This window comes from Lygodium microphyllum, chromosome 14 (genome assembly GCF_053477565.2).
Source record: "Lygodium microphyllum isolate KBCC chromosome 14, Lygodium_microphyllum_v1.1.10, whole genome shotgun sequence".
Classification (NCBI taxonomy): Eukaryota; Viridiplantae; Streptophyta; class Polypodiopsida; order Schizaeales; family Lygodiaceae; genus Lygodium; species Lygodium microphyllum.
The window spans coordinates 84,352,425-84,377,358 of record NC_141148.1 but is presented as its reverse complement, the minus strand read 5'-3'; the positions used below and the strand labels follow the sequence as shown (position 1 = coordinate 84,377,358).

The window sequence follows — 24,934 nt, the reverse complement described above, 5'->3', positions numbered from 1 at the left end:
TGATAGATGCCTTGTCAGCTCATGATGGTTTGTCACAATTGTGGATTGTTGAGAGCGGTACTTCTTTTCATGTAACTCCATCTTTGGAGTGTTTTTCTACTTATGCAGAAGGTAATCTTTAAAAAGTCTACCTTGGCAACAATCATCCATGTGATATTGAAGGAATGGGCACCATACACTTGGCTCTAGAAAATGGTCACGAAGTGATTCTTCACGATGTTAGGTATGTATCTGGCATCAAGAAGAGCTTGCTTTCTATTGGGCAGCTAGACAACAAAGGTTACTTTACTACTTTTGGTGGTGGTATGTGGAAAATATAGAAAGGATCTATGCTAGTCATTAGAGGTGGTAAAAAGGGGACTCTGTATTATCTCTACTGCAAGGCACTTCTTGGAAAGTTTGTTGCACTTGTTGAAGTACAGTCACACATGGAGTTATGGCACAAGCATCTTGGACACATAGCCAAAAGGGTTTGCAAGCACTTTCTTCACTTGAAAGAGTTGATGTGAAAAACTCAAAGCTTAACTTTTGTGATGACTGTGTTCTCGGTAAACATGTAAAGAGTTCATACTCTTATCGAGTCTCTACGAAGGCATATATCTTGGATTTAGTCCATTCTGATGTTTGCACCATGCCAATAAAAACCCATAGTGGTTTCCGTTATTTTGTGTCTTTTATTAATGACCATTCTAGGAAGCTATGGGTCTACTTGCTTAAGCGGAAAAGTGAGGCACTAGATGCTTTTAAAAGGTTTTATGCATTGGTTGATACTCAAAAGGGCTTAAAGTTAAAATGCATAAGAACAAATAATGGGGGAGAGTATGTATCTGAAGAATTCAATAAGTTTTGTGATGACAATGGGATTAAACGAGAGCTTACAGCTCCTTACAATCCATCATCTAATGGTGTGGTTGAGCAAATGAATCGCACGTTATGTGAGAAGATTTAGTGTATGTTGTCCACAACTAATCTCTCGCAATCGTTTTGGGGAGAGACACTTTAAACCGTTGTGCATATTTGCAACTGATCTCCACACCGTGCACTTGAAAGTGGCATCCCTGAAGAGGTTTGGTCTGGCAAACTTGCTTTATATGACCACTTAAGGGTCTTTGGTTGCGAATGCTATGTACATATACGTGTTGATAGCGCAACTAAACTTGACATGAAATCTCATAGAGACATCTTTATGGGTTATGGAGATGAAGGTGAAATGGGCTATAGAGTTTTAGTTCCAAGCATGAAAAAGGCGCTACGCAGCCGAGATGTGGTATCTAATGAGTCAAAGCTGCTGAGAAATGTCACATCTAATGACTCCGACAAAAAGGAAATTAAATTTCAGCATGATCAGTTACTTGAGCAGTCATTAGCCATTGAAAATTAAGCTCCTTTTGATGCTAATTATGATAATCAGCATATCATTATTGAGCCAGATGAATATGGGCAGCAAGAGGATGCTCAACATCAGCTTGAGCACCAAAATCAGCATGTTGAAAATGAATTACAACAGCCTGAAATTGTATTAGAGCAACTTGAACATGCAGTTCAGTATCCAAACAATGAGGCCATTGACATTCCCTTGGATGTGAATCCATCACCTGATAACACAGATCATTGGGTGAGAAGGTCTACACGTGTAAGAAGACCTATATAAAGATTTGATCATTTTTTGGACTGCATTTTGCTCATAGATGAAGGTGAGCCTCTTACGTATAAAGAGGCCTTATCATGTGAATTAATGAAAAAGTGGGAGCTAGCTATGGAGGAAGAAGTGAAGTCATTGTATCCGAATGATACTTGGGATCTGGTTACATTGCCCAAGGATAGGAAAGCCATTCCTAACAATTGGGTCTATAAAATTAAATGTGTGGATGGCAAGCCGAAATGCAAAGCTAGACTTCTGGCTAAGAGCTATACACAAAAGGAGGGCATTGATTTGCAAGGAGTGTTTTCTCTTGTTGTCAAAATGACCACTCTTCGAATGTTATTTGCCGCTGTAGTATCTATAGATCTTTAACTTGATTAGATGTTAGAATTGCATTTCTGTATGGTGATCTGGAAGAAGAGCTTTACATGAAACAACCCGAAGGCTTTGTTATGGAAGGAAAGGAGCATTTGGTATGTAAGGTTAAGAGAAGCTTGTATGGTTTGAAATATGCTCCTAGACAATGGTATAAAAAGTTTAATGCCTTCATGTTCTCACATGGATTTAAAAGGAGTAGTGCACGTCACTGCTTATATATTAAGAAGGCTGATGATGGAAGCCTTATTACACTTGTGCTTTATGTGGATGGTATGCTTATTGCTGGTAAGCATAAAAGTTAGATTAACACATTGAAAAGATAGCTAGATTCAACCCTTTCCATGAAGGATTTGGATGCAGTTGGTAACAGGAGATAGAGAGCAATAACTCTTATTTCTCTCACAAGAAAAGTACATCAGCAAACTACTTGATTGTTTTTCTATGACAGATGCTAAGCCTCTTAGTGTACCTTTTCCACCTTATCCTAAGCTTAGCAAAGCAGATTGTTCGAAAGATAAGGCAGCCAATACTATGAAGGGTATTCCTTACGCTTCAGCTTGTGATTCACTCATATATGTTATAGTTGCCACTAGACCTAACATTGCTTATGCAGTGGGAGTTGTAAGCAGGTTCCTGTCAAATCCTGGCAAAGCACATTGAGAAGCAGTGAAATGTATCTTAGGGTATCTCAAGGGCACACAAAGAAAATGTATTTGCTATGGCAAGGGTACGTTAGATTTGCAGGGGTATTGTGATGCAGACATGGCAGGTGACTTGGATACTCGCAAGTCTACTAGCGGGTAATTCTTTACATTGACTGATGGGGCAGTTTCTTGGTGCTCTAGATTGCAAAAAATAGTAGCACTCTATACCACTGAGGCTGAATATATTTCAGCCATTGAAGCTCCAAAAGATGCAGTTTGGCTTGGTCGTTTGGTCAAGGATTTTGGGTTGCCCACCAAAACACCTATACTTAGATGTGATAGCCAGAGCGTTGTATGCCTGGTTAAGAATGCCATGTTTCATGCACGTACCAAACATATTGATGTTCGGTATCATTTTATTAGGTAGGTGTTGGATGATGTTCTAGTCACCCTGACTAAGATCAAATCACAGGATAAGCCTACAGATGTTCTCACTAAAAATCTTGCAAAGGCTCAACATGAGCATTGCATTATTGTGGGAGTTGGTTAAAGGTTTGCTTCGGACCTTTAAGTGGGAGGTTGTTGGGTGTAAAGGCCCTTTACGCTCTCCCGTGTATATATTACTTCACACACATGAACTCACCCTAGCAGGTGTAAGTGTACCGTACCGTAAGTATAAATACATTCTTTTATTCTTTGTGTACCACACTGGTACACACCTATCGGTCGACTCTCACTTTGACACTCTCTCACTGTTCAACACCTCGATTGATGTGCATGCTCTCTGTGCTTTTGCTCGTGTTGATCATTCGTGACAAGTTTGAGGGGGGTGTCTCCTCCAAGTAGCATGGGGTATCTAGCTTGGAGTGTACTATAGGCTTTGCATTTATAGATGTAGTGCTCCTTGCTCTCCACCTCCTCTTGGCATAGTTTGTAGATCCACTCAGATATGGGAATGTGGGCTGCCCTCCTAGTTTAGATCTCAAGTTGATGACGGGATACCTGAGCTGACCAATGGCTACCTGCATCTCATGTGACATGTATACGTCTAGGTATCTAGGTTTGTCATTGAAGCTATCTATTGTAGTCCTCCTAAAGAGGTCCCTATAATACGACATCTTCAGGGGAAGGGGTTGTTGGGGTGAAATCCATGTATGTTGTATGTGCGGTTGGTAAAGGTCTTGTTGCATGACCAAGTTCCTGTTAGTGTGGGAGAGGTGTATGAAGGGGGAGTCAGGGTCCTACTGAAATGAGGGAGGGCGGGTGGGAGGGTTTGGTCCATGTCAGTCCCATAGCTTGTGAGACATTGCTCGACTTGTACATACCATGAAGTAGTTAGCGTGTAATTTGTTAGTCAGTCATATCTCTCTTGGTTGTAAGCTCCGTCAGAGTTTGACGGAGATAGAGGAGCTCTTATTGTTTCGGCCCAGTCTAAGTGTGTGCATTTCTTTTCCTGTGTGTCTAGAATGCATTCACATTGGCACCAATCATTTGTATCCCAATCTAGATGTGTGCATTTTTTTCTGTGTGTGCCTAGAATGTGCCCGTCGCATTGGCACCAACCATTTGCATTTCTTTTTCAGTGGTTGGGCAGCCTGTTTTTTGTGCGAGACAGCGGGTGGCCTGCATTGGAGTTTGTGCCAGCATATCCGTTTTGGCCAAGAAGCTGGTTGGCCAGCATTAAATGTGGCCAACTGCTGCATATTTTTGGCCTACTGTTCAGGTTTGCAAGATTTGGCATCTTAGGCTATTTATAGCGAGTCCCCACTTCTTGTCATCAACCTGATCCGCAGCCCTCACTGATGCCTTGGGCTGTGTGCAAGGACTGAACATTCCATCATCGTGTTCAGCCTTCCATTCAGATTCACTGCAGATTATCACTTCATTCTCTTCTCTTTAGTTGTCTCTCTCTTCTCTTTGTGTTTGTGTTTCTCTTTTGTTGCACACTCACATGGTATCATTGCCCTAGTGAGCATGTTTAGGTTTCCACAAGAGGAGACCACATCTAGGTTGCTGTTTGGAGCAGATTTGTTGCAAAAAATGCGATCTTATTGCTTTTTTCAGGCCTTCTACCAAGTGTGCGGAACATCTACAATGTTCCTTCGTAGGGTGTAGTGGATTTTCCCTTTGTTTAGACATCTAGATACCAAAACACACTTTCTAGTGTGATTGCAGGTCTACTATAGAGATGGAGTACCACTGGTTCAATGCGTTTGATGAGTGTGATGAAGAAACCATCTTTTCCTTTGAAGATAGGCATTCTCCCTAGTCTGATCATAGCCTCATTCTGAAAGGGGATATCTCTCTAACAGGTCTTGAAGATTGGAGCAGCTTTCTCCTCTCCCCACTTCTTTACATGTCTCACATTGGGCCTGTCCTTTAGGCGCTTTTATTGCCATGACACTTTTTGTACAATTGTCAGTTCTTCCTTCCCTACCCAAAGAAGATTGACTCGACAGGTTGAACAGCTTCCTTTGGTCATGCAAAGTGGAGCGTATCCTCGATACCTTTGATATTTGGGATTTTGTCACTCCTATTCCTCAACTTGTGGAGGATCCCACTATTGGTTCTAATATGGACCAAGCAACTCTGTGGCATCAGCTCAATTCACAAGCTCGGTCCTCTCTTTTTACGAGTCTATAGGATGCTGTCCTTGTTCATGTATGTAGGTTGTAGATGGCAATGGAGGTGTGGATGAAGCTCTCTTCCCTCCACCATCAGAAGACCTTTGCCCACTGTATTACTCTTGAGAAGAAACTTAGAATGCTTTCCATTGATGACTCTCCTTCTATGAAAGATCACATCAACAAGATGGAGGATATGCAGTGTGAGCTTGCATCCCGAGGATGGACGATATCTTCAGAGGCCATGGTGATGGTTCTTCTTACCTAGTTTCCATCTCCTAAGCACTGGGGAATAAGAAGGCAAACAACAACAAGAAGTAGGATGAAAAGAAAGATGAGAAGAAGTCGAAGCCTAATTGCCCACACTTTGGGAAGGGTACTCATCTGAAGGAGAAGTGTTTACAAAAGTACCCCCATTTGAAGGCAAAAGAAGGTCCCAAGGATTTGAAGGCTACCCCTACTAATACTACCAAGTCAGTCTTTGTTCATTTGTTTAAGGGTGAAGTTACAGTTGTTGCTTCTTCCATTGAGAAGAGCCTGGCTCGTTGACAAGGGGCATCTTCACATATGTCTTATTGACAGGATTGACTTTAGGATCCTTGTTTTATTTGCAAATGTCTGGAAGTATTGGGCACAATATTGCTATGTGCAATGCTTACTGCTTGTTACTGCAATCCAATTGTATATGTTCACTGATGTGATATAGTATGTGTAATGCTTACTGCTGTGTTACAGTAATCCAACTGTATGTGTACCACTGCATTCACTGCATCAATGTTAACTCCATCACTGTTCACTGATGACTGTTCATGGTTCAGACATACATTGCCGTTCATCATAGGGTGCCGTGCACAGGTTTAGACATGCATTGCCATTTAGCACATAGATTCTGTGCACAGGTTTCGGACATGCATCACCAACTTTAAGGTCACTACCTGGCCTGCATCATTATTACAGTCCTGCCTGTGTCACCACAACTTGGATCATGACAGTCTCACACAATCCATATGAGACCACTTTCCAAGCGAAGTTCAAACTACCGTACAAGTTTCAGTAAAATGCAGTTCTAGTCTGTTGCATCAGACAATCTGCCTCATGGCCAGTCTCATATGACCTGCTGTGTCACACTGGTGCTGTCTCAGTCCTAAGTCAAACCTGCATTCATTAGGAGACCTAGACATGATTGTTGCAGGTCATGTCTGTTGTAGGCATTGACAGACGTCACTATCTACAGATATCAGCCTCTTAGTCACGGCAGAATCCAGCCAAGAGCCTGAGTCATGTCTCAGTCATGCCAGCATCACGCCTCAGTCACGCTAGCCTCAGAGGGTCCATGCCTCAGTCACACCAGCATCATTGACAAGCAGTGTGTATGCATCATTGGCATCACACTGGCAGAGATATATGCTAGATCCAAAGCATAAATCAAATCACACTGATAGAGAGAGGTCACACACACACACACACACACACACACACACACACACACAGGATTTTGTGTGCTGTGTTTTGGTAGTCTTTTGGCTTCACTTATGATTGCTATGATTTTCTTTGGCTGGCTAGAAGGCCTGATGTAAATATTCTCATTCAATTTAAGCTTCTTCCGGGGGGGGGGAGAGAGAGAGAGAGAGAGAGAGAGAGAGAGAGAGAGAGAGAGAGAGAGAGAGAGAGAGAGAGATGGTGGTCTTCCAACTGGAGAGGTGCTGCATGCCCGAAAGATCTCTGCTGGTCGTCGTGTATTTTGCACTACATGTGATGAAACATTGCTTCATCTTTTTGCGTGTTGTCCAGTAGCGCGACAAATCTGGTGTTTTGACTCAGCTCTGGATAACAGCCCGGTCATGGATTATGGGAAGCTGCCCTCCGTGCCTTCTTTGCATTCTGATTATTCCTACTTGTTCTAGTTCCTTAGATGGACTGCCCTATGGTATATTTGGCGAACTCGGAATGCCTTTCTTTTTGATTTGGTCTCGGGCATCCATGGTCATGTGGCCCGTATTCGAGGTTTAGTGCTATGGCTGATTTCTTCTATGATATCAGCTGACCTGGTTCTTCCTGACATTGCTGCCCATTGTTCGCTCTACAGTCATAGTCCTAATAGTCTTTTGTCACTTTCTTTGAGGGCCTGATGGCCTGATGTAACAGAATGTAAACACACAGAGAGAGAGAGAGAGAGAGAGAGAGAGAGAGAGAGAGAGAGAGAGAGAGAGAGAGAGAGAGAGAGAGAGAGAGAGAGAGAGAGATTAGTGAGAGAGAGAGAGAGAGAGGAGAGACGTCGATGGCGCCTGCTCGCGACCTCCTGTCCCGTCGTCATCTGTGGCCTGGTTCCCCCTGCGTTCCGCCGACATAGGCCGTCGCCCGCCTGTTCGTCCCTGCCGTCGCGCGCCTGTGGAGTCCCTGCCGTCGCTCGCCTGTCTCGTCCGCGTTCGTGTCACTCGACTGGCTCCGCAGCGCCGTCCTGCTCCTTTCCGGGTTCCCTTGTGCCGTTTTCTTGACCACTCCAGCTGCCACGCCGGCCCACGCCCGTCAGCTTTCGCCGACGCTGTTGTCCGCAGGTACGACCGTTTGTTCGCCTCCCTTCTGCAGAGCCGCCCGGCGGCGGTCAACCCTAAGCCACACAGTCGTCAGCAAGGCAGTGTCTCGCCCTGACTGCTTGCTGATCTGCACGGCGTACAAGAGAGAGAGAGAGAGAGAGAGAGAGAGAGAGAGAGAGAGAGAGAGAGAGAGAGAGAGAGAGAGAGAGAGAGAGACGTGTCGCCCCGTCTGCAGCCGCCCTGTTTCCCTGCCGTCGCCTGTCACCGACCTCGTGTCGTCACCCACAGGCTCCTCGCTTGCATCTGGCAGCCCGTCAGTTGCGCCTCCAGCCCTGCTGTCGCCGGTGTGCACTGCGGGCTCTGCGCCTGGTTCACGCCCGTCCGCCTTGTGCGTCCGGCCTTTTGCCCACGCCTGAGGTTCGCCCTCGCCTGTCGGTCGCCCCCCTCGCCTGTGCGTCAGTCCTCCTTCGAGATCAGCTCGTCATCCAAGATGGCTGGATTGGATCTGGATTTCATAGACCAAACGGTGGCAGCACTTGGTCCAGATTCTGATGCTGAGGAACCGGAGGATATGGTTTCGTGCACTGAAAAGATGCCCCCGGGTCCTGACATCCAGCCTGCGGGTAAACGTACCAAGCATACCTCGGCAGAGATAGGTGTTATTCAGGATCGCTCCTATGCGCAGGTTGCTTCGGATTCTGTGGACTCTCAGGATGTGGACTGGGAACATCTGCTGGAATTTGCCAACACTCTGCTTGGCGAATATGTTCAACATAACCAGGAAGCCTTTTCTGACTCTGCACCTGATGATGTTCTGGAAGCTACCGTTGACCCAAAAACTGTCCTACGATCTTTTTCGGTGTTTTATGAACGCGCTGTGATCCTCTTCTTCACTAGTCGAATCCCGTTGCTTTCCCGTATTCGCCAATGGCTGTAGAGTCTGCTACAAGGAGAATGTGTTGAAGAGATTTTTGTTGGGTCCCGGGGTTTTTTTGAGGTCCTCTTGAAAACTGAGATGTACCGTGCTGCTCTCCTGTCTAAACTGCCTTTGTTTTTTGATCGTCGGTTGGTTCATGTGGTTCCATGGCGCCCGATGGCAGATTTTCAGCGCCTGCTGCAACGTGAATGCCCTGTGTGGGTCGAAGTGGAAAATTGTCTGGTTGTTTATTGGCTGCTATTGAAGGATGCTATGGTCGCTGTGGGCACGGTTCTGGTCCCTCCCAGTCTGAGGGCTGTGAATCGCAACCGCTTGTGCATGTTATGGGATACTGCAAGGAAAAGGCCTGCTTGGTTACGCCTCAATTGCTCTGGCATGCATCCGTTACACTTTCGTTTGAAATGGGGCAATTTTGCAGGCCATTGCTTTTCCTGTGGACAGTTGGGGCATTTTATGGCAGAATGCCCAGAGCAGCAACACATTTCAGATGCGGGCCATGTTGCTCCGCCCATGGAAGATATGGTGTGCGATGCTCCGTCGCTAGATACTATCCATCCGCCCCAAGTTCTAGCTAAAGGTAAACAACAGGTTTCGGGTCTGGATTCCCATGCCACTGATTGGGTGGAAGTACGTGCAAAAAAAGGCAACAGGATTGTTGCCGGCATGGAGAGTACTGTGCCTACTACCTCACAAGATTCCATGCGTACATATATACGCAGGAAGGAAATGTTGTCTTCCGAGCGCGCTGCTCCTGCTAGGGTTTTCTCGGCCCCCCGTTCTCAGCCCGCCAGGAAAATGTATTCGGATCGTCTAAAGGGTCCACCTGCAAAGCTGGATTTTGATAACAGAGGCAACGTCATTACCCCATGGGATAGGCGGTATCCACGTTCCAACCCCCAACAAGCAGCTATGCCGTCTACTTCCAAATCTGGTCCTCAGAACTCTTTTGCGGTGTTGGCGGATTTCTTGGATGAGGGAGTCCTGGACATTCTCGCCGACAAAGTCAAATCAAGGCAGACTGTGCCTCGTACCTGATTTTATTTTGCATACACATGAAAATCGCCACGTGGAATGTGCGAGGAATTTGTTCTCGACACAAGCAACATGCCATGTGGACTGCCTTGTATGAGAATCAGTGGGATGTCCTCTACGCTGTTGAGCACAAGAGTCACGGTGACGCCGGAAAAGTTGTGGATTGCCATGGCTTTCGTTTGTTCTATGCAGGAACACAGGCCATGCATTATTCGGGTGTGCTCATGATTGTACATGCCAAATATCAGTCTGTTCTTATTAAAAATGATGTTCATGGCCGCTTTTTGGTGGTTGAAATTTTATTCGAAGGGGAAATCTTATGGTTACTTGGCCTCTATGCTCCGAATGATTCCTTATCCTGCCGGGAGCTTTGGCAGACGTTGCAGACTTCCTTGTCACTTGGCAGACGGGGCTTCTTCATGGGGGATTTCAATATGTGTGTTGATTCTTCCCAGTCCACATCGGAGTACTCGGTCATGGATGCGCCGGAAAGTCGTATGTGGCATGAGTTGGCTCTTGCTGTTCTTAAGCAAGACCTCTGGTCCTGGCTACACCCGTCCTCTACCGGGTTTACTTTCCATTCGGCCCAGTATGCAACAACATGGTCGCGGTTGGACCGTATATATATCATGCAGAATGATGATTTTCTTCTTGAGATGCTCGAAATAAAAGTGTTGCAGCAATATGCCTTGTCGGATCATTTCCCTCTGCAGTTCGAGTTGCTTGCACAACCCATTGCACCTTTCAAGCAATTTGTGGAGAGACTCCCTTTGCGTTTCAACTCGTCCTACTGGAAGCATGCAGTTTTTCAGGGCTATATGCAGCAATTGCTTGACAGATTCTTCTTGGATTTCTCCTCTCAGGGCACTGCGTCATTTGACAGATTGCTCTCTAATGTGCAGCGGGTTGCTCGGCAGTATGGGATCTATCATGCCTCTCTTTGTCGGCGCCGTCGACAGGCAGCGGAGGACCTGCTGGTTTTGGTTCGCTCTCTGCTGGTGGACACTCCGGATGATGCATTTCTGCTTGCATTGGCCATGCGGGTGGCCGATCTTATTAAAGAATTCCAGTTAAAATCGTATCAGCAAGCCAAATTGCAACATCTGACAGAGACTTTGCAAGATACTGCATGTCAGACCCATAAGTTCTTTCGAGCTCTCCATGCCTCTCTTGCTCGCGAGAATATGACCAGACTCGAGGATGCAGAGGGCCACCTTATCTTGGATCCACAGTCTATTGTGCATATGTGCAAGAATTATTTCCGTGACCTTCTCGGTTCCGCTTCTCCACCTTCAGTCCAAATAACTCAGGCCCGTTCGGTTTTTTATGTTCTGGTCCGCAATCAGCTTCCGCAGGACATCCAAGCTACTATGGAGTCAGATATTGGTGAGGCAGAGGTTATGGACGTCTTGTTACACTTGCCCAAAGATAAAAGTCCGGGTTGGGATGGTCTCACCAATGAGTTCTTTGAAGCTTTCTCTACTCAACTGGCCAAACCATTGCAGACTTTATTCCAGCAGGTGTGGGAAACGGGGATCATGCCTCCCTCATGGAAACAAGGACTTATTAAACTGCTTCCAAAAGTGCCTTCGCCATCTAAGTTGACACAGTGGCGCCCAATTTCTTTGATGGGTTCAATGTACAAAATCTTTTCCAAAGTAATGGCAAATCGGCTCCATAAGCATCTCCTTGCCCTTGTGCACCCTCTCCAGTATGGTTTCATTAAGGGCCGAAATATTTTGCACAATGTTTTGAATGCCCAATTGGCCATTGATTATGCCAGGCATTCTAATCAGGAGGTAGTACTGGTTCAATTGGACCTGGAAAAGGCTTTTGACTATCTGGACTGGTCTTTCGTTGCTGACCTTATGTCTGCTATGGGCTTTGGTGCTCGGATGTCGCGTCTAATCTACACCATTAGTGCTGCGGCGTCTTCGCGAGTCATGCTGAACGGAGGTGTTACTGAGTCATTTGTCCTTGCCCGTTCCGTCAGACAGGGGTGCCCTTTGAGTCCTCTATTCTTTGCCTTGGCGACACATCCAGTTCTTTCCATGTTATCGCATATGGCCGCCTCCTCTCAGTTGGCTGGACTGTCGCTTCCTACAGGACAGCACTTCATTAGCCAATCTCTGGCGGATGACACCTTTATGATTTTGCGTGCGGACAGGGATAACCTTCGAAAAGCATTGGATGTTTGGGGTCTCTTTGGCAGGCGTCAGGCCTTCGTATCAATGCGCTCAAATCAGCCATTCTAAGTTGCACGGAGTCGAATTTACAGTCCTTGGACTGGCAGGGTCTGATTGTTCCTCGTGGCTCCATTGTCAGACATCTTGGATACCCTTTGGGTGTTGATGTTCCCCCAAAGCAGCTTCTACAGTGGATCTCTCAGAAAATGGTGACTAAGTTTATGTATTGGAAGTCTCAGGCCTGACCCTTCCATGTTCGCCGCAAAGTAGCCCAGATCATTATGTTGCCAATGCTCACCTATTTCTTGCCATTGTTGCCCTGGACTACTACGACTCTGAATGCTCTTACTCAGTCTATTCGCTTCATGTTATGGAAGAAGGACGCATTGCATGCAGGTATTTCCTGGATCTCGTGGTCGCATGTGTGCACCCCCAAACGCATGGGCGGCGGAGCTATTTTAGATGCCCAAACTCACATGCAGGCACTCTGTTGGTCTCTTTTCTGCGCCATGTGTTCGGATCATCATCCATGGGTCCATATAGCCCGTTATTTCCTTGAGACCCATGGCCTTCTGCATGGCAATACCCAAATCCGGAGTTCTTGGTGGCATGTTCTTAATGCTGATTCGCGGTTCTCCACTTCTTCTTCCTCGCTGCTTACTCATTTGGTATGTTCCTGGAAACAAGTCCTTCAAAAGGCTCAGTGGCATCCAACGGAGGATCGCTTGGCTACCAACTCTTTTCAATTGGAATTACTGGCAGTCTCGCGTTTACTTTCGTGGGAAGGTAAACATGAGCTTAGACCACAATTCAACAGGATGGCACGTTTGGGCTTGTCTTCGGTTGCGGATGCCACCCTTGCCGGTCGTAATGTGCTTATATCGTTTCGTACAGCTAGGAGGCTTTTCAGGATCCCTCGTGGATATAGGCCTTTATGGGAACAGCTTTTGACGACGCTCCAGAGCAGACAACCCTTTCCTGCCCTTGCTTCGGATCGTCCCTGGCAGGATGGGACCTACAAGGCCGGCTGAATTTGAGCAAAGCTTTTGCTAACCAAGTGTATCATCTTCTGATTACAGATCATCAATGGCTGGTTCCTAAAGCGAATGCTTTATGGGGATTGCGTAAATCCCGGTCGTGGTGGAGGGCAACTGTGATGGAGGGCTGGTTGAACAAGACACCCTTTAAATATAAAGTCTTTCTTTGGCGAGTGATGATTGGGGGTCTTCCGCTTGCTTCGGCTCTTTCCAAGCGACGAATCTCCAATGGCTCCTGTTTCTTTTGCACCACTACTATGGAATCCGCCCGCCACCGATTTATTTCCTGCCCCGTTGCTAAGAAAGTCTGGTTATTTTTGTCGGCTGTTTGGCGAGGGGTGGTTGGTATCACCCTGCGTCCCTTTCATTGGGTTTTTGGCCAGCCCAAATACCCTACTCCCGCCCAGCCCCATATGAAGCTCATGTATCACTTTCTTCGATACTGGGGCTGTTGGCATAACTGGACCATTCGGAATGCTTTTCTGTTTGACTCTGCCTACAATGTTCAGCGGCATATTGTGAGGCTTAAGGGCCTCTTGTATTGGCAGTTAGCTCTTCTTCATCGTTCTGATTTGCTCTCCACGGAGGACCTCCGTCCCTGGCATATGGCAATTTCCTCCGCATCCTTGCCATGACATTGTAACTTGTAGTACTTAGAACCTTTTCACATGATGGCTTGGATTGTCGTCATGTATCTTGTAATCCAGCAAATCTTGTATTTTTTTCGTAATTAATACAATTACCTTTTACGAAAAAGAGAGAGAGAGAGAGAGAGAGAGAGAGAGAGAGAGAGAGAGAGAGTTTTTTTTACGAAAAAAAAAAGAGAGAGAGTTTCTCGGATTTACGAAAAAAAGAAGAAGAGAGTTTCTCGGATGACCTGATCGTCTGATGTAACAGAAAGTAAGAGATATAGAGAGATTGCTGACCTGATGGTCTGATGTAAATATTTACTACTTAATTCAATTATCTTCACGAGAAAAAAGAGAGAGAGAGAGAGGGTGTGTGTGGAATTTTAACTTGCTACTATCATTTAACACCTCTCTCTCTTTGTATAGACGACATTTGAGGAATCAAGGCTTACTGAAGCAGATCTTGCAGACAAGAACAAGTGGCTGAAAGAAGGAATGGACTGTAATGTTCTTGCTTGGAATGGACGGGTATGTTTATCAACATCCACCCACATAATGAGTGTGCAAATATGATAAACGAGGCGCAAGTTGCAACCTAGTTATCTTCTTGTAAATTGTGAAGTGCATGTTTGAAGCTTTTTGAAACATTTATTTTAGGTCTCATTAACTTGCAGTCTGCTCTTAATTAACACTGCTTAAGCATGATTAATAATTGGTCAAAGTCGGCATGCCCTGAAAAAATGAAAAAAATTAATTATGCTTAATCATGAAAGAAAAAGTAGACGGTACAATGGAAAACTGAAGACAAAAGTGTCCACTGCTGGCTGGTTTCTCAAGTGGCTAGTATATCTAGTGTATGAATAATAAACAAATGCAGGGGTGGGAACAGCCACCACATATGAGCCTCTTGTCATTTCTTATGTGTTTAGAAATTACGATCTCATTCATTTTGAGAGTGTATGGTTTTTCTGGTTAATCTATTGTTTATTTGTTCTCATTGGATTGAATTTATTTTAGCTCATAAGAGCCAATGATTCAATCTGTATTTACAGTTTTACAAATCTTATTTCATATTTTCTCAGTGATATTAATTTACTGTTTCACATTTGTCTGGCTGATTTCATGAACTATCAATATGACAATTTTTTTCTGGCCAAAACAAAATCAAATGACCAAACAAACACTACATATTGCATTACACAATTGCACTGGCAACTAGATGTCTTTTGCTCTTCACTCCTGAGCCCTTTGTTAACATAGGGCGAGGATGCAGGGTGAATCTAGCAAGATTCCTCAATCAACAGTCATTGCTGATAATGGTAAACAAAGGGCAGCACTGGCCTAGGTGGCTCCAGAAGGCTGCAAACGCAGCAGACAGAGGGTCACCTGATGAAGGGTGCTGAACATTGTCGCTTGGGCAGCAGGATGCAAAATGCAAGCACACATAGTGATGCAGAGGGAGGAGAGTGATCAGCCACTTGATGGCTGGGCAGGTAGGATGCCGAATGCAAGTAGTTGGAGGGGGTGAGGATGCTGGGCGATGGCAGATCAGCACCAAACACAGCAAGAGGAAGACCTTCAGATAGTGGGCAGCAGCTCCAAGGGGAGTCATTAGGAGTTGGGGCAGCAGGTGGAGTGGCAGCAGTCGCGAAGGCTGGATAGTCATACATGGAGGGAGACTGATGGCTGACATTTGCACAAAGGGATGGAGACTGAATGGGGGCAGCCTTTTATTTATAAATATGGATTGACCCTTCCAATTTAGGGTTTCACTAAAACTGTCTTGAAGTGTGCATTGTTCTTTGCATTTTTTCATCAAGTAAGCATGTTTTGGGGCTGTTTAAGAGGCTAATCAGCATGTAATGCATCTTTTACCTCAAGCCCCTCTTAGGCCCACAAGAGGGCTAGAAAGAAAGGTCAACCTAGGTTTTTGCCCAAGGTGTCCCATCCCAAAGTAGCCAAGACATTGTACAAAAGGTGCACAATGGCTGGCTAGTGGCCTACCAAGACTACAAAGGCGATGGTTATCTTAGCAAGGGGGTACAAGTAGTCACCGGTGATGAAGTAAAGGTGGTGTGGTGTACAAATTGTCGGTGGAAACAACTTAGGATCCATCTAGTGGTACTCTGCACAATGAGTATGCTACATGCTGTGAAGTGCTTATGCAACAGATGCCACTTGGAGAGTGTTCCTCCTGAGAAAATTGGTCATTTGCCCAAGTGCCCTTTACAAAGATGATGAAATCATGCAATGCAAAAGGAGGGGGATGTAACAAGGGGGGAGGAGGAAAAGGCCGATGTTGAAAACAAGTGTGGAAACCTGTAGAATACCAAGAAGAGTAGCAACCCCCTCTCAACCTTGGATGTTGATGTCAAAGGGGGAAGAAGAGCCGGATATCGGTCTTTGTGTGGTGTCGGGAACCATGATGTGAAGAAGCATCCCAATTGGATGAACAAGATAGAAGTGACTGCCATGATAGCATCAAGAGAGATGCTGCATGATTTGCCTCACCAAGGGAAGCCTCCATGTTGATAGAAGAGTAAAAATCCTAGAATGATAAAACCATGAATGGAATTGGGAGAGTGCGAATGGAAGGGGACCCGAACACATAGACAAAAGAATAGATAGAGACTGCAAGAAAAGAAGAAAGAAATCTGCATTGAACAAGGAAAGAATGCTGAATACAGAAGGAGCACTGATCAATCCCTGCACGGAACCCACAGTGTTAGTGAGGGTACTAGATCAGGCTGGTGATGATGGCAGCATTGGAGATAGAGAAAGGTGATGGTGTCTGAGCGTGCACTTACCAAGGAAGAAGGAAGATGATCTACCAAATGAATGGGGAAGACTATAAATAGCCAAATAACCCCAAAACAAGCCGACCAGTAATCTGGGCAAAAAGGTGACCAGCCAACATTTAAAGCTCGTAAAAATGCTAGATGTGCTTTGAAAAATCTCAGAAAATAGTGGACAATGTCTAGTAGCTAAGGCACATTAAAGCATGCAAAAACTGCTCAGGAAATGCACATAAAATCCTTATGTGCAAGAAATCTTCTAAGTCTTAAAACTGGCTGTAAGAAATCTTTGATATCTTTTCCTATTAACTCAAAAAAACTAAATGTAATTGAAAAGCTAATAAAATGACTAACTAAACCGTTTCTTATTCTCATTAAGATGAACATTGGGGCTAATGAAAGGACTAACCAAACGAAAATTGTGTTTGAACTATACAAGTCCTCGAACAGTGGAAAGTAGCTACAAGATCACAAAGGATTCGATGTAGATGGTCCACATGGAGGAAAATAACTGTCCCTACACAAAAAAGGCTGCATTTGCTGAAAACAATGATGCAGAAACTTTTCGCCTACAGATCTGGTCAGTTGCGTGCTCCATTGAAGTGTACGTTTGCTAATGCAGGCACTAGTAGTCAACAAAACATAGGAAAGAGGGGAGGAAACAGGCCGCTGCAGGAGAATTGGCTATATGGTATCAAAAGGCAGATTGATGAGGTGTCTAGAGTAGTCTAGGATGGTTGTCTACGCTTTGGAGTGCTACAACTCCACACAACTCTGTGTCCTCTCGTTTGGCTTTGATAACATGTGAGAGTACGCAATTGAAGGGAACACAAACATAGAGACAAAGGAACACAAAGAGACTCCGAGAAAAGAAGAATGCTAGATGTGCTTAGAAAAATCCCAAAAATAGCGGATAATGTCCGCCAAGTGAGGCAGACTGACATATGCAAAAATAGCATGGGAAATGTGTATAAAATCCCAATTGGAGGAGAAAATGCATTGAAAGACAGTAAAAAGACTGCTCTAGAATGAGCTATCTCCTTTGTCAAAACAAGCGATAGACAGGTCTGAGCTCCTAAAGTGGTCGTTTGACTGAGACTAAGGTTTGTTGGTAGGAGATGACAAGGCATGACAATCATGACTACTAAGAGAAACGATGCGTATCCCAAGCGTCTAGCCCAAGGAGTCGACTAGTGCTAATGTGCATATTAGCCCTGCAATGAAAACAAAACCTTGCAAAAGAGGCACCAGTGTATATTAGCCCTACGATGAAAACAAAACCTTGCAAAAGAGATGAAGTTATGTAAGCACAGAGGTTAATAGTGAGATGCTCAAAAAAAAAAAAAGGATAATTGAAGAAACAATGCATTGATGCAAATGGGTATATGTGTGTGAGTAAATGTAGCGGATGACTTAAGAATTAAAATTTAAGGACAAAACCCTATGGGCCTAAATCAATTGCCTAAAGACCTAGAGTGTGAAGATGGAGATAAGCTAAGGATGTGGCTACCATCACATATGCTTACTAACAGGGCTCTGCCAATGAAACGCTTGATGAGGGGGTGAGTTAGTCCTAGATGGAGGTGAATGTGAAGTGGATACATAAAGTGCAATGGGATCAGAACTAGCAGACCAAATTGCGAGTCTCTCAGGGGCAGTGAAAGAGATTGTTTGGCAAGGCTGTCCATGTGTCACATATTCGGTAGTTGTGGGAGGCGAAGGAGTAGATGGGGCAACAGCGGGAGGCATAGCCCCACTGGACTGGTCAATCGGAGTGGAGGTAGTCCCAATGGTTAGTTGTGGTTTTCTAGGTGGAAGACCTAGGGCCTTGGTACGACACTCCTCGTTCTCATGGCCTAGTCTTTGGTATTATATGTGTAAAACCTATTTTTTTAAGGGAGTTGTTGCTAGATGGGTTTTTTTAATTTGATTCCGTTTAAAGAAGTGAAAGCACCTTGGGTTTTGCTTGCCTTCGCATCTTGTGAGTTGTTGCCATTTGTTGGTTCTCTCTCTTGAAGAATAGGCAACCAACCACCTTTGCTTTGATTAGGCTCTGTGGAGGCTTTCTTGTGGACATGATTGTGCATCCTTGCGTAACATAGGAACAAATACTTGGACTTATAGAAGGCTAGCAATTTAGGTAGAAAGATAATGTGCTGGATAAAATGGAAATATTTGTCAGGCAACTTATTCAAGAAGAATGTGACGTGATTGTCATTTGACTTCAGGAAGCCAGTAGTGGCAAACTCTACGAGTAACCTCCAATATTCAAGCAACTTGATTTTATAGAACATCCCATTCCTTAATGGAAAATTGTTAAAGATCAAAATCGAGATTGATACAATAAGTACGATTCCTTGTTGCATAGCAGTCATCAATGAGATGACTCCAATGCTTCGGTGTGAGGGAAAAATGCTGTAATCGAGAGGGGAACTCAGGAAGCAACCCTTGTATTACCTTTAACATTGGTTGTGGCATTGTGGGTTCTCCATTGATGGATCTAATTATGGTGAGATAATCGAGGGTTTGGCATAGGATCTAGACCAATGATGAGGTCCCAAAGTCCTTGAGATTTAAGCACTTGCTGCATGAAGTTTGACCAAGTGGTAAAACTTGACTTGTTAAAATGAGTCTTATCCATGAAGGCATTCTTGGCCATTGCAACACGAGTGGTAGTGCTAGGAGATGGATAAGGTGTGTAATGAGGGTAGGGTGGATAGGGCAGGGGAGTGGAGTACACTTGGGGAATAATCCCAGAGTGCCTACCATGCATACGAGAAGTGCACACAGTGGATTGTTAGAATTTATCAATTCTGGGAAGTGGCTATATGTTTTGTGTGGTGTGAACACTTTGGTAAGTGTCACTTTAGTGTGTTGACCTAGTATCTTCACATTTAAAAGTAGTGATACCAGGGACTAGAGTTAGTTAGCTTAATTGTAGTTAGTTGGTGGAGGGTTGGTTAGGTCAATCCTTGACCTAACTTAGATTGTACTTTCACTCTATCTTTTGAGTTTAGCAAGTGCACACTACTCTCTTGCTTTAGCTCACTCACTGTTACTAACTTGTTTCTCTCTTCTTCATAGATGATTTTGATTTTCTCACATTTGGTATCAGAGCATCCCTTGCGTGGGTTTCGATCAACCACCATTGTCGGTGCTGCTTTGCCCAAGGTCTTGCTGCCATCAGCCTTAGTTCATTTGAGAAAGAGCTCAGCTGCTTGAAGCCTCCAGTTGGTGCCTAGCATTGCTTGGTCCGTCATCTAGCTGTAGAGTTGAAGCGGAAGCAGATAGAGAGAGAGTAGAGAGTAGGCGCATTAATTGAGGTGCTCAATGATCCAGAACTGAATAGTGTTGAATAGTGAGATAGAGTGTGAGTGAGTCGACGGATAGGTGTGTACCAGTGTGGTACACACAAAGAATAAAAGAATGTATTTATACTTAGGCTACGGTATACTTACATCCGCTAGGGTGAGTTCATGTGTGTGAAGTAATATATACATGAGAGAGCGTAAAGGGCCTTTACACCCAACAACCTCCCACTTAAAGGTTTGAAGCGAACCTTTAACCAACTCCCACAAGTTTAATGCAATGCTCATGCTGAGCCCTTGCAAGACTTTTAGTGAGAACATCTGCAGGGTTATCCTGTGATTTGATCTTAGTCAGGGTGACTAGAACATCATCCAGAACCTGTCTGATAAAATGATACCGAATATCAATATGTTTGGTACGTGCATGAAACATGGCATTCTTAGCCAGGCATACAACGCTCTGGCTATCACATCTAAGTGTAGGTGTTTTGGTAGGCAACCCAAAATCCTTGACCAAACGACCAAGCCAAACTGCTTTTTTTGAAGCTTCAGTGGTGGTTGAAATATATTTAGCCTCAGTGGTAAGAGAGTGCTACTACTTTTTGCAATTTAGAGCACCAAGAAACCGCCCCACCAATCAAGGTAAAGATGTACCTGCTAGTAGACTTGCGAGTATCCAAGTCACGTGCCATGTCTGCATCACAATACCCGTGCAAATCTAATGTACCCTTGCCATAGCAAATACATTTTCTTTGTGTGCCCTTAAGGTACCGTAAGAAACATTTCATTGCTTCCCAATGTGCTTTGCTAGGATTTGACATGAATGTGCTTACAACTCCCACTGCATAAGTAATGTCAGGTCTAGTGGCAACCATAGCATACATGAATGAACCACAAGTTGAAGCATAAGGAACGCCTTACATAGTACTGGTTGCCTTATCAACTTTTGGGCAATCTACTTTGCTAAGCTTAAGATAAGGTGGAAAAGGTACACCAAGAGGCATGGCATCAGCCATAGAAAAACGATCAAGTACTTTGCTAATGTACTTTTCTTGTGAGAGAAATAAGAGCTGTCGCTCTCTATCTCCTGTTACACGCATGCCCAAAATATGTTCAATTGCACCCAAATCCTTCATGGAAAAGGCTGAATTCAGTTGTCTTTTCAATGCATTAATCTGGCTTTTATGCTTACCAAAAATAAGCATATCATCCACATCAAGCATAAGTATAATAAGGCTTCCATCATCAGCCTTCTTAATATATAAGCAGTGATGTGCACTACTTTTAAATCCATGTGAGAGCATGAAGGCATCAAAATTTTTATACCATTGTCTAGGAGCGTGTTTCAAACCATACATTCTTCTCTTAACCTTACATACCAAATGCTCCTTGTATAACAAAGCCTTTAGGCTGTTTCATGTACATCTCTTCTTCGAGATCACCATGCAGAAATGCAGTTCTAACATCCATCTAATAAAGTTCAAGATCTATAGATGCTACAGTGGCAATTAACACTTGAAGAGCGGTCATTTTGACAATAGGGGAAAACACTTCCTGAAAATCAATGCCTTCCTTTTGTGTGTAGCCCTTAGCCACAAGTCTGGCTTTGTATTTGGGTTTGCCATCCACACATTTAATTTTATAGACTCATTTGTTAGGAATGGCTTTCCTATCCTTGGGCAATGTAACCAAATCCCAAGTATCATTCTGATACAATGATTTCATTTCTTCTTGCATAGCTAGCTTCCACTGTTTCTTTAATTCACATGATAAGGCCTCTTTATACATAAGAAGATCACCTTCATTTGTGAGCAAAATGCAATCCAAAGAGGGATCAAATCTTTGTATAGGTCTTCTGACACATGTAGACCTTCTTACCCAATGATTTGTGTTATCAGGTAATGGATCCACATCCTAGGGAATGTCGATAATCTCATTGTTTGGTTGCTGAACTGCATGTTCAGGTTGTTGTAATACATTTTCATGCTGCTGTAATTCATTTTCAGCATGCTGATTTTGGTGCTCAAGCTGATGTTGAGCATCCCCTTGTTGCCCATATTCATCTGGCTCAATAATGATACACTGATTGTCATAATTAGCATCAAAAGGTGCTTAATTTTCAGTGGCTGACGGCTGCTCAAGTAACTGATCATGTTGAAATTTAACTTTCTTTTTGTGTGAGCCATTAGATGTGACATTTCTCGGCAGCTTTGACTCATTAAATACCACATCTGGGCTGCGTAGCATCTTTTGCATGCTTGGAACCAAAACTCTATAGCCCATTTCACCTTTATCTTCATAACCCATGAAGATGCCTCTATGAGATTTCATGTCAAGTTTGGTTCTGGTATCAACAGGTACATGTACATAGCATTCGCAGCCAAAGACCCTTAAGTGGTCATATGAAGCAGGTTTGCCAGACCAAACCCCTTCAAGGATGCCACTGCACGATGTGGAGATCGGTTTCAAATATGCATAATGGTTTTAAGTGCCTCTCCCCAAAACGATTGCGAGAGATTAGCTGTGGACAACATGCACTGAATCTTCTCACATAATGTGCGATTCATTCACTCAGCCACACCATTAGACGATGGATTGTAAGGAGCTGTAAGCTCTCTTTTAATCCCATTGTCATCACAAAAGTTATTGAATTCTTTAGATATATACTCTCTCCCATTATTTGTTCTTATGCATTTTAACTTTAAGCCCTTTTGAGTATTAACCAATGCATAAAATCTTTTAAAAGCATATAATGCCTCACTTTTTTGCTTAAGCAAGTAGACCCATAGCTTCCTAGAATGGTCATCAATAAAATACACAAAATAACAGAAACAACTATGGGTTTTTATTGGCATGGTGCAAACATCAGAATGGACTAAATCCAAGATATATGCCTTCGTAGAGGCTCGATGAGAGTATGGACTTTTTACATGTTTACCGAGAACACAGTCATTACAAAAGTTAAGCTTTGAGTTTTTTACATCAACTCTTTCAAGTGAAGAAAGTGCTTGCAAACCCTTTTAGCTATGTGTTCAAGATGCTTGTGCCATAACTCCATGTGTGATTGTATTTCAGCAAGTACAACAAACTTTCCAAGAAGTGCCTTGTAGTAGAGATAATACAGAGTCCCCTTTTTACCACCTCTAGTGACTAGCATAGATCCTTTTTGTATTTTCCACATACCACCACCAAAAGTAGTGAAGTAATCTTTGCTGTCTAGCTATCCAACAGAAAGCAAGCTTTTCTTGATGCCAAGTGCATACCTAACATCATGAAGAATCAATTCTTGACCATTGTCTAAAGCTAGGTGTATGGTGTCCATTCCTTCAATATCACATGGATGATTGTTGCCAAGGTAGACTTTCCCAATGCTTAAGTTGAAAAACACTCCAGAGATGGAGTTATATGAAAAGAAGCACCGCTGTCAATAATCCACGATTGTGACAAACCATCATGAGTTGACAACAAAGTATCTATCACATCTATTTTTGTGATATACATGTCCTCCATTGTCATAGCAAGCGGATCTCAAAATGCAAATAGCAAATCAGTATCTTTATCATCTACTATTTCCTCAATAACATCACTAGATACCACATTTTTCTTTTTCTCTCTCTTTAGGGGTAGAGCTATCATTGTTGTTTTTCATTTTGCCTTTTGCATTAGCGTGCTTCTTGTGTTCTTGTTCCTTTTTAAAGTATTTGCAATTGGACTTTTTATGCCCTTTGCGACCACATTGATAACAAGTTTCATATTGCTGTTTTTCCTTGCTTTTGCTATGATTTTTGTTTTTATTTGCAGTTTTATTTTTTCTTTCAGTTCTTCTTCTTATATTGTAGGCTGATCCACTATTTTTCCCACTTGTATTGCGTCTAATCTCTTCATTTACAATGGAACCACGCACACCATCAAATGTCAAGTTGGGGTTATTGCTCAATGACACAACTAATGCTTCCCATGAATAGGGCAAGGTCATGAGCAAGAAGATAGCCCTCAATTTAGGATCAAAAGTTGGCAAACGTGCATCTTGTAACTGACTCAAAATACCAATGAAAGCATTCGAAAGCTTTGAGGTAGGCTTGGACTCATCAAGCTTCAAGTTGGCTAACTTCCGCAGGAGATGTACTTGATTGACAAGAGTTGTATTCTCATAAGTAGCCTTGAGTTTCTTCTAAACTACATAGGCAATATCAAGCCCCTTTATATCAACCAAGATATCATCTGTGATGGCCATTTTAATGTAAGTAATGGCCTTTTTATTCATTTTAGCCCAATCCTCATCTGACAAAGCAACAAGGGTTTTACTAAAGCATCATCACAATCCTTTAGAAAGAGTATACCTTGCATACGATCTTTCCAAAGATGAAAACCATTGCCATCGAATTTGCGAATCTCAAAGAGCTTCTTTGTGTCAGACGTAGATGCACTGCCAGTCATCTTCACTAATACACATTTGCAATAAAGGGTTGAATGCTTTCAGCCAATAGCAAGGTTGCTGAATTGTAACAGCAAGTACACACTCTTGTATTTCCAAGGTGTCCAAGAAGCAGATGTATTAGCTGCAATTTCAGTCTCAAGTACTGATTACAGCATATACATATGAATCAAAACTGATACATTTGCATTGAGGACAGCTCCCATTTCAGTAATACATCACCAAAATTCCCAAATGCAATGATCCAAATGTTGTATTTACCACTGTTTCATTGCATAGTGAGTATTCAGCAATACATGTACCAAGAGAAGCTGCCCTTTTTCAACATTTGAAGCATCCAAACCTAAAAGATTCCCACTCAGCAGTCAATCTGCTGCAAATTTCATTGTCTAGTCTCAAATCGACTCAAAATACCTCACCAATGTGAAAAACCGCAGAATTTCTGCAGTGAATTTGCTCCAACTGCATCAATACATCTTTCCGAGCATCAAGCACGAGCTAATGTTGCAAAAATTTCACGAATTTTGCAGAAGCCCCAAATTTCGGGTTCCAAGAGTGCACAATTTTCAAGAAATTGGCTCAAACAAGCAAAAATTTCACTTGTATTTGAAAATCCCCAAAATTTCTGAGACCGTGCACTCAATGTTTGCAATTTATGGATGAGGAGTCACTAAGACATGTGTCTGGCACCAAATGTGGGAAAAGCTGCTCATGGAAACTTGGGGCTTTTCCCACATCCAGCTCTTCCTCCCG

General features: G+C 43.5%; 1 protein-coding gene across 1 annotated transcript in view; it reads left to right on the top strand.

The window, feature by feature from the left end:
- The window catches only part of LOC148025791 (elongation factor P (EF-P) family protein), a 108,958-nt gene that overhangs the window by 53,554 nt on the left and 30,470 nt on the right, over positions 1–24,934 (top strand). The window contains exon 5 of the mRNA XM_087692149.1: positions 14,070–14,171. Within this exon, the coding sequence (XP_087548275.1) occupies positions 14,070–14,171 (102 nt within the window). The remainder of the gene's footprint in view (positions 1–14,069; positions 14,172–24,934) is intronic.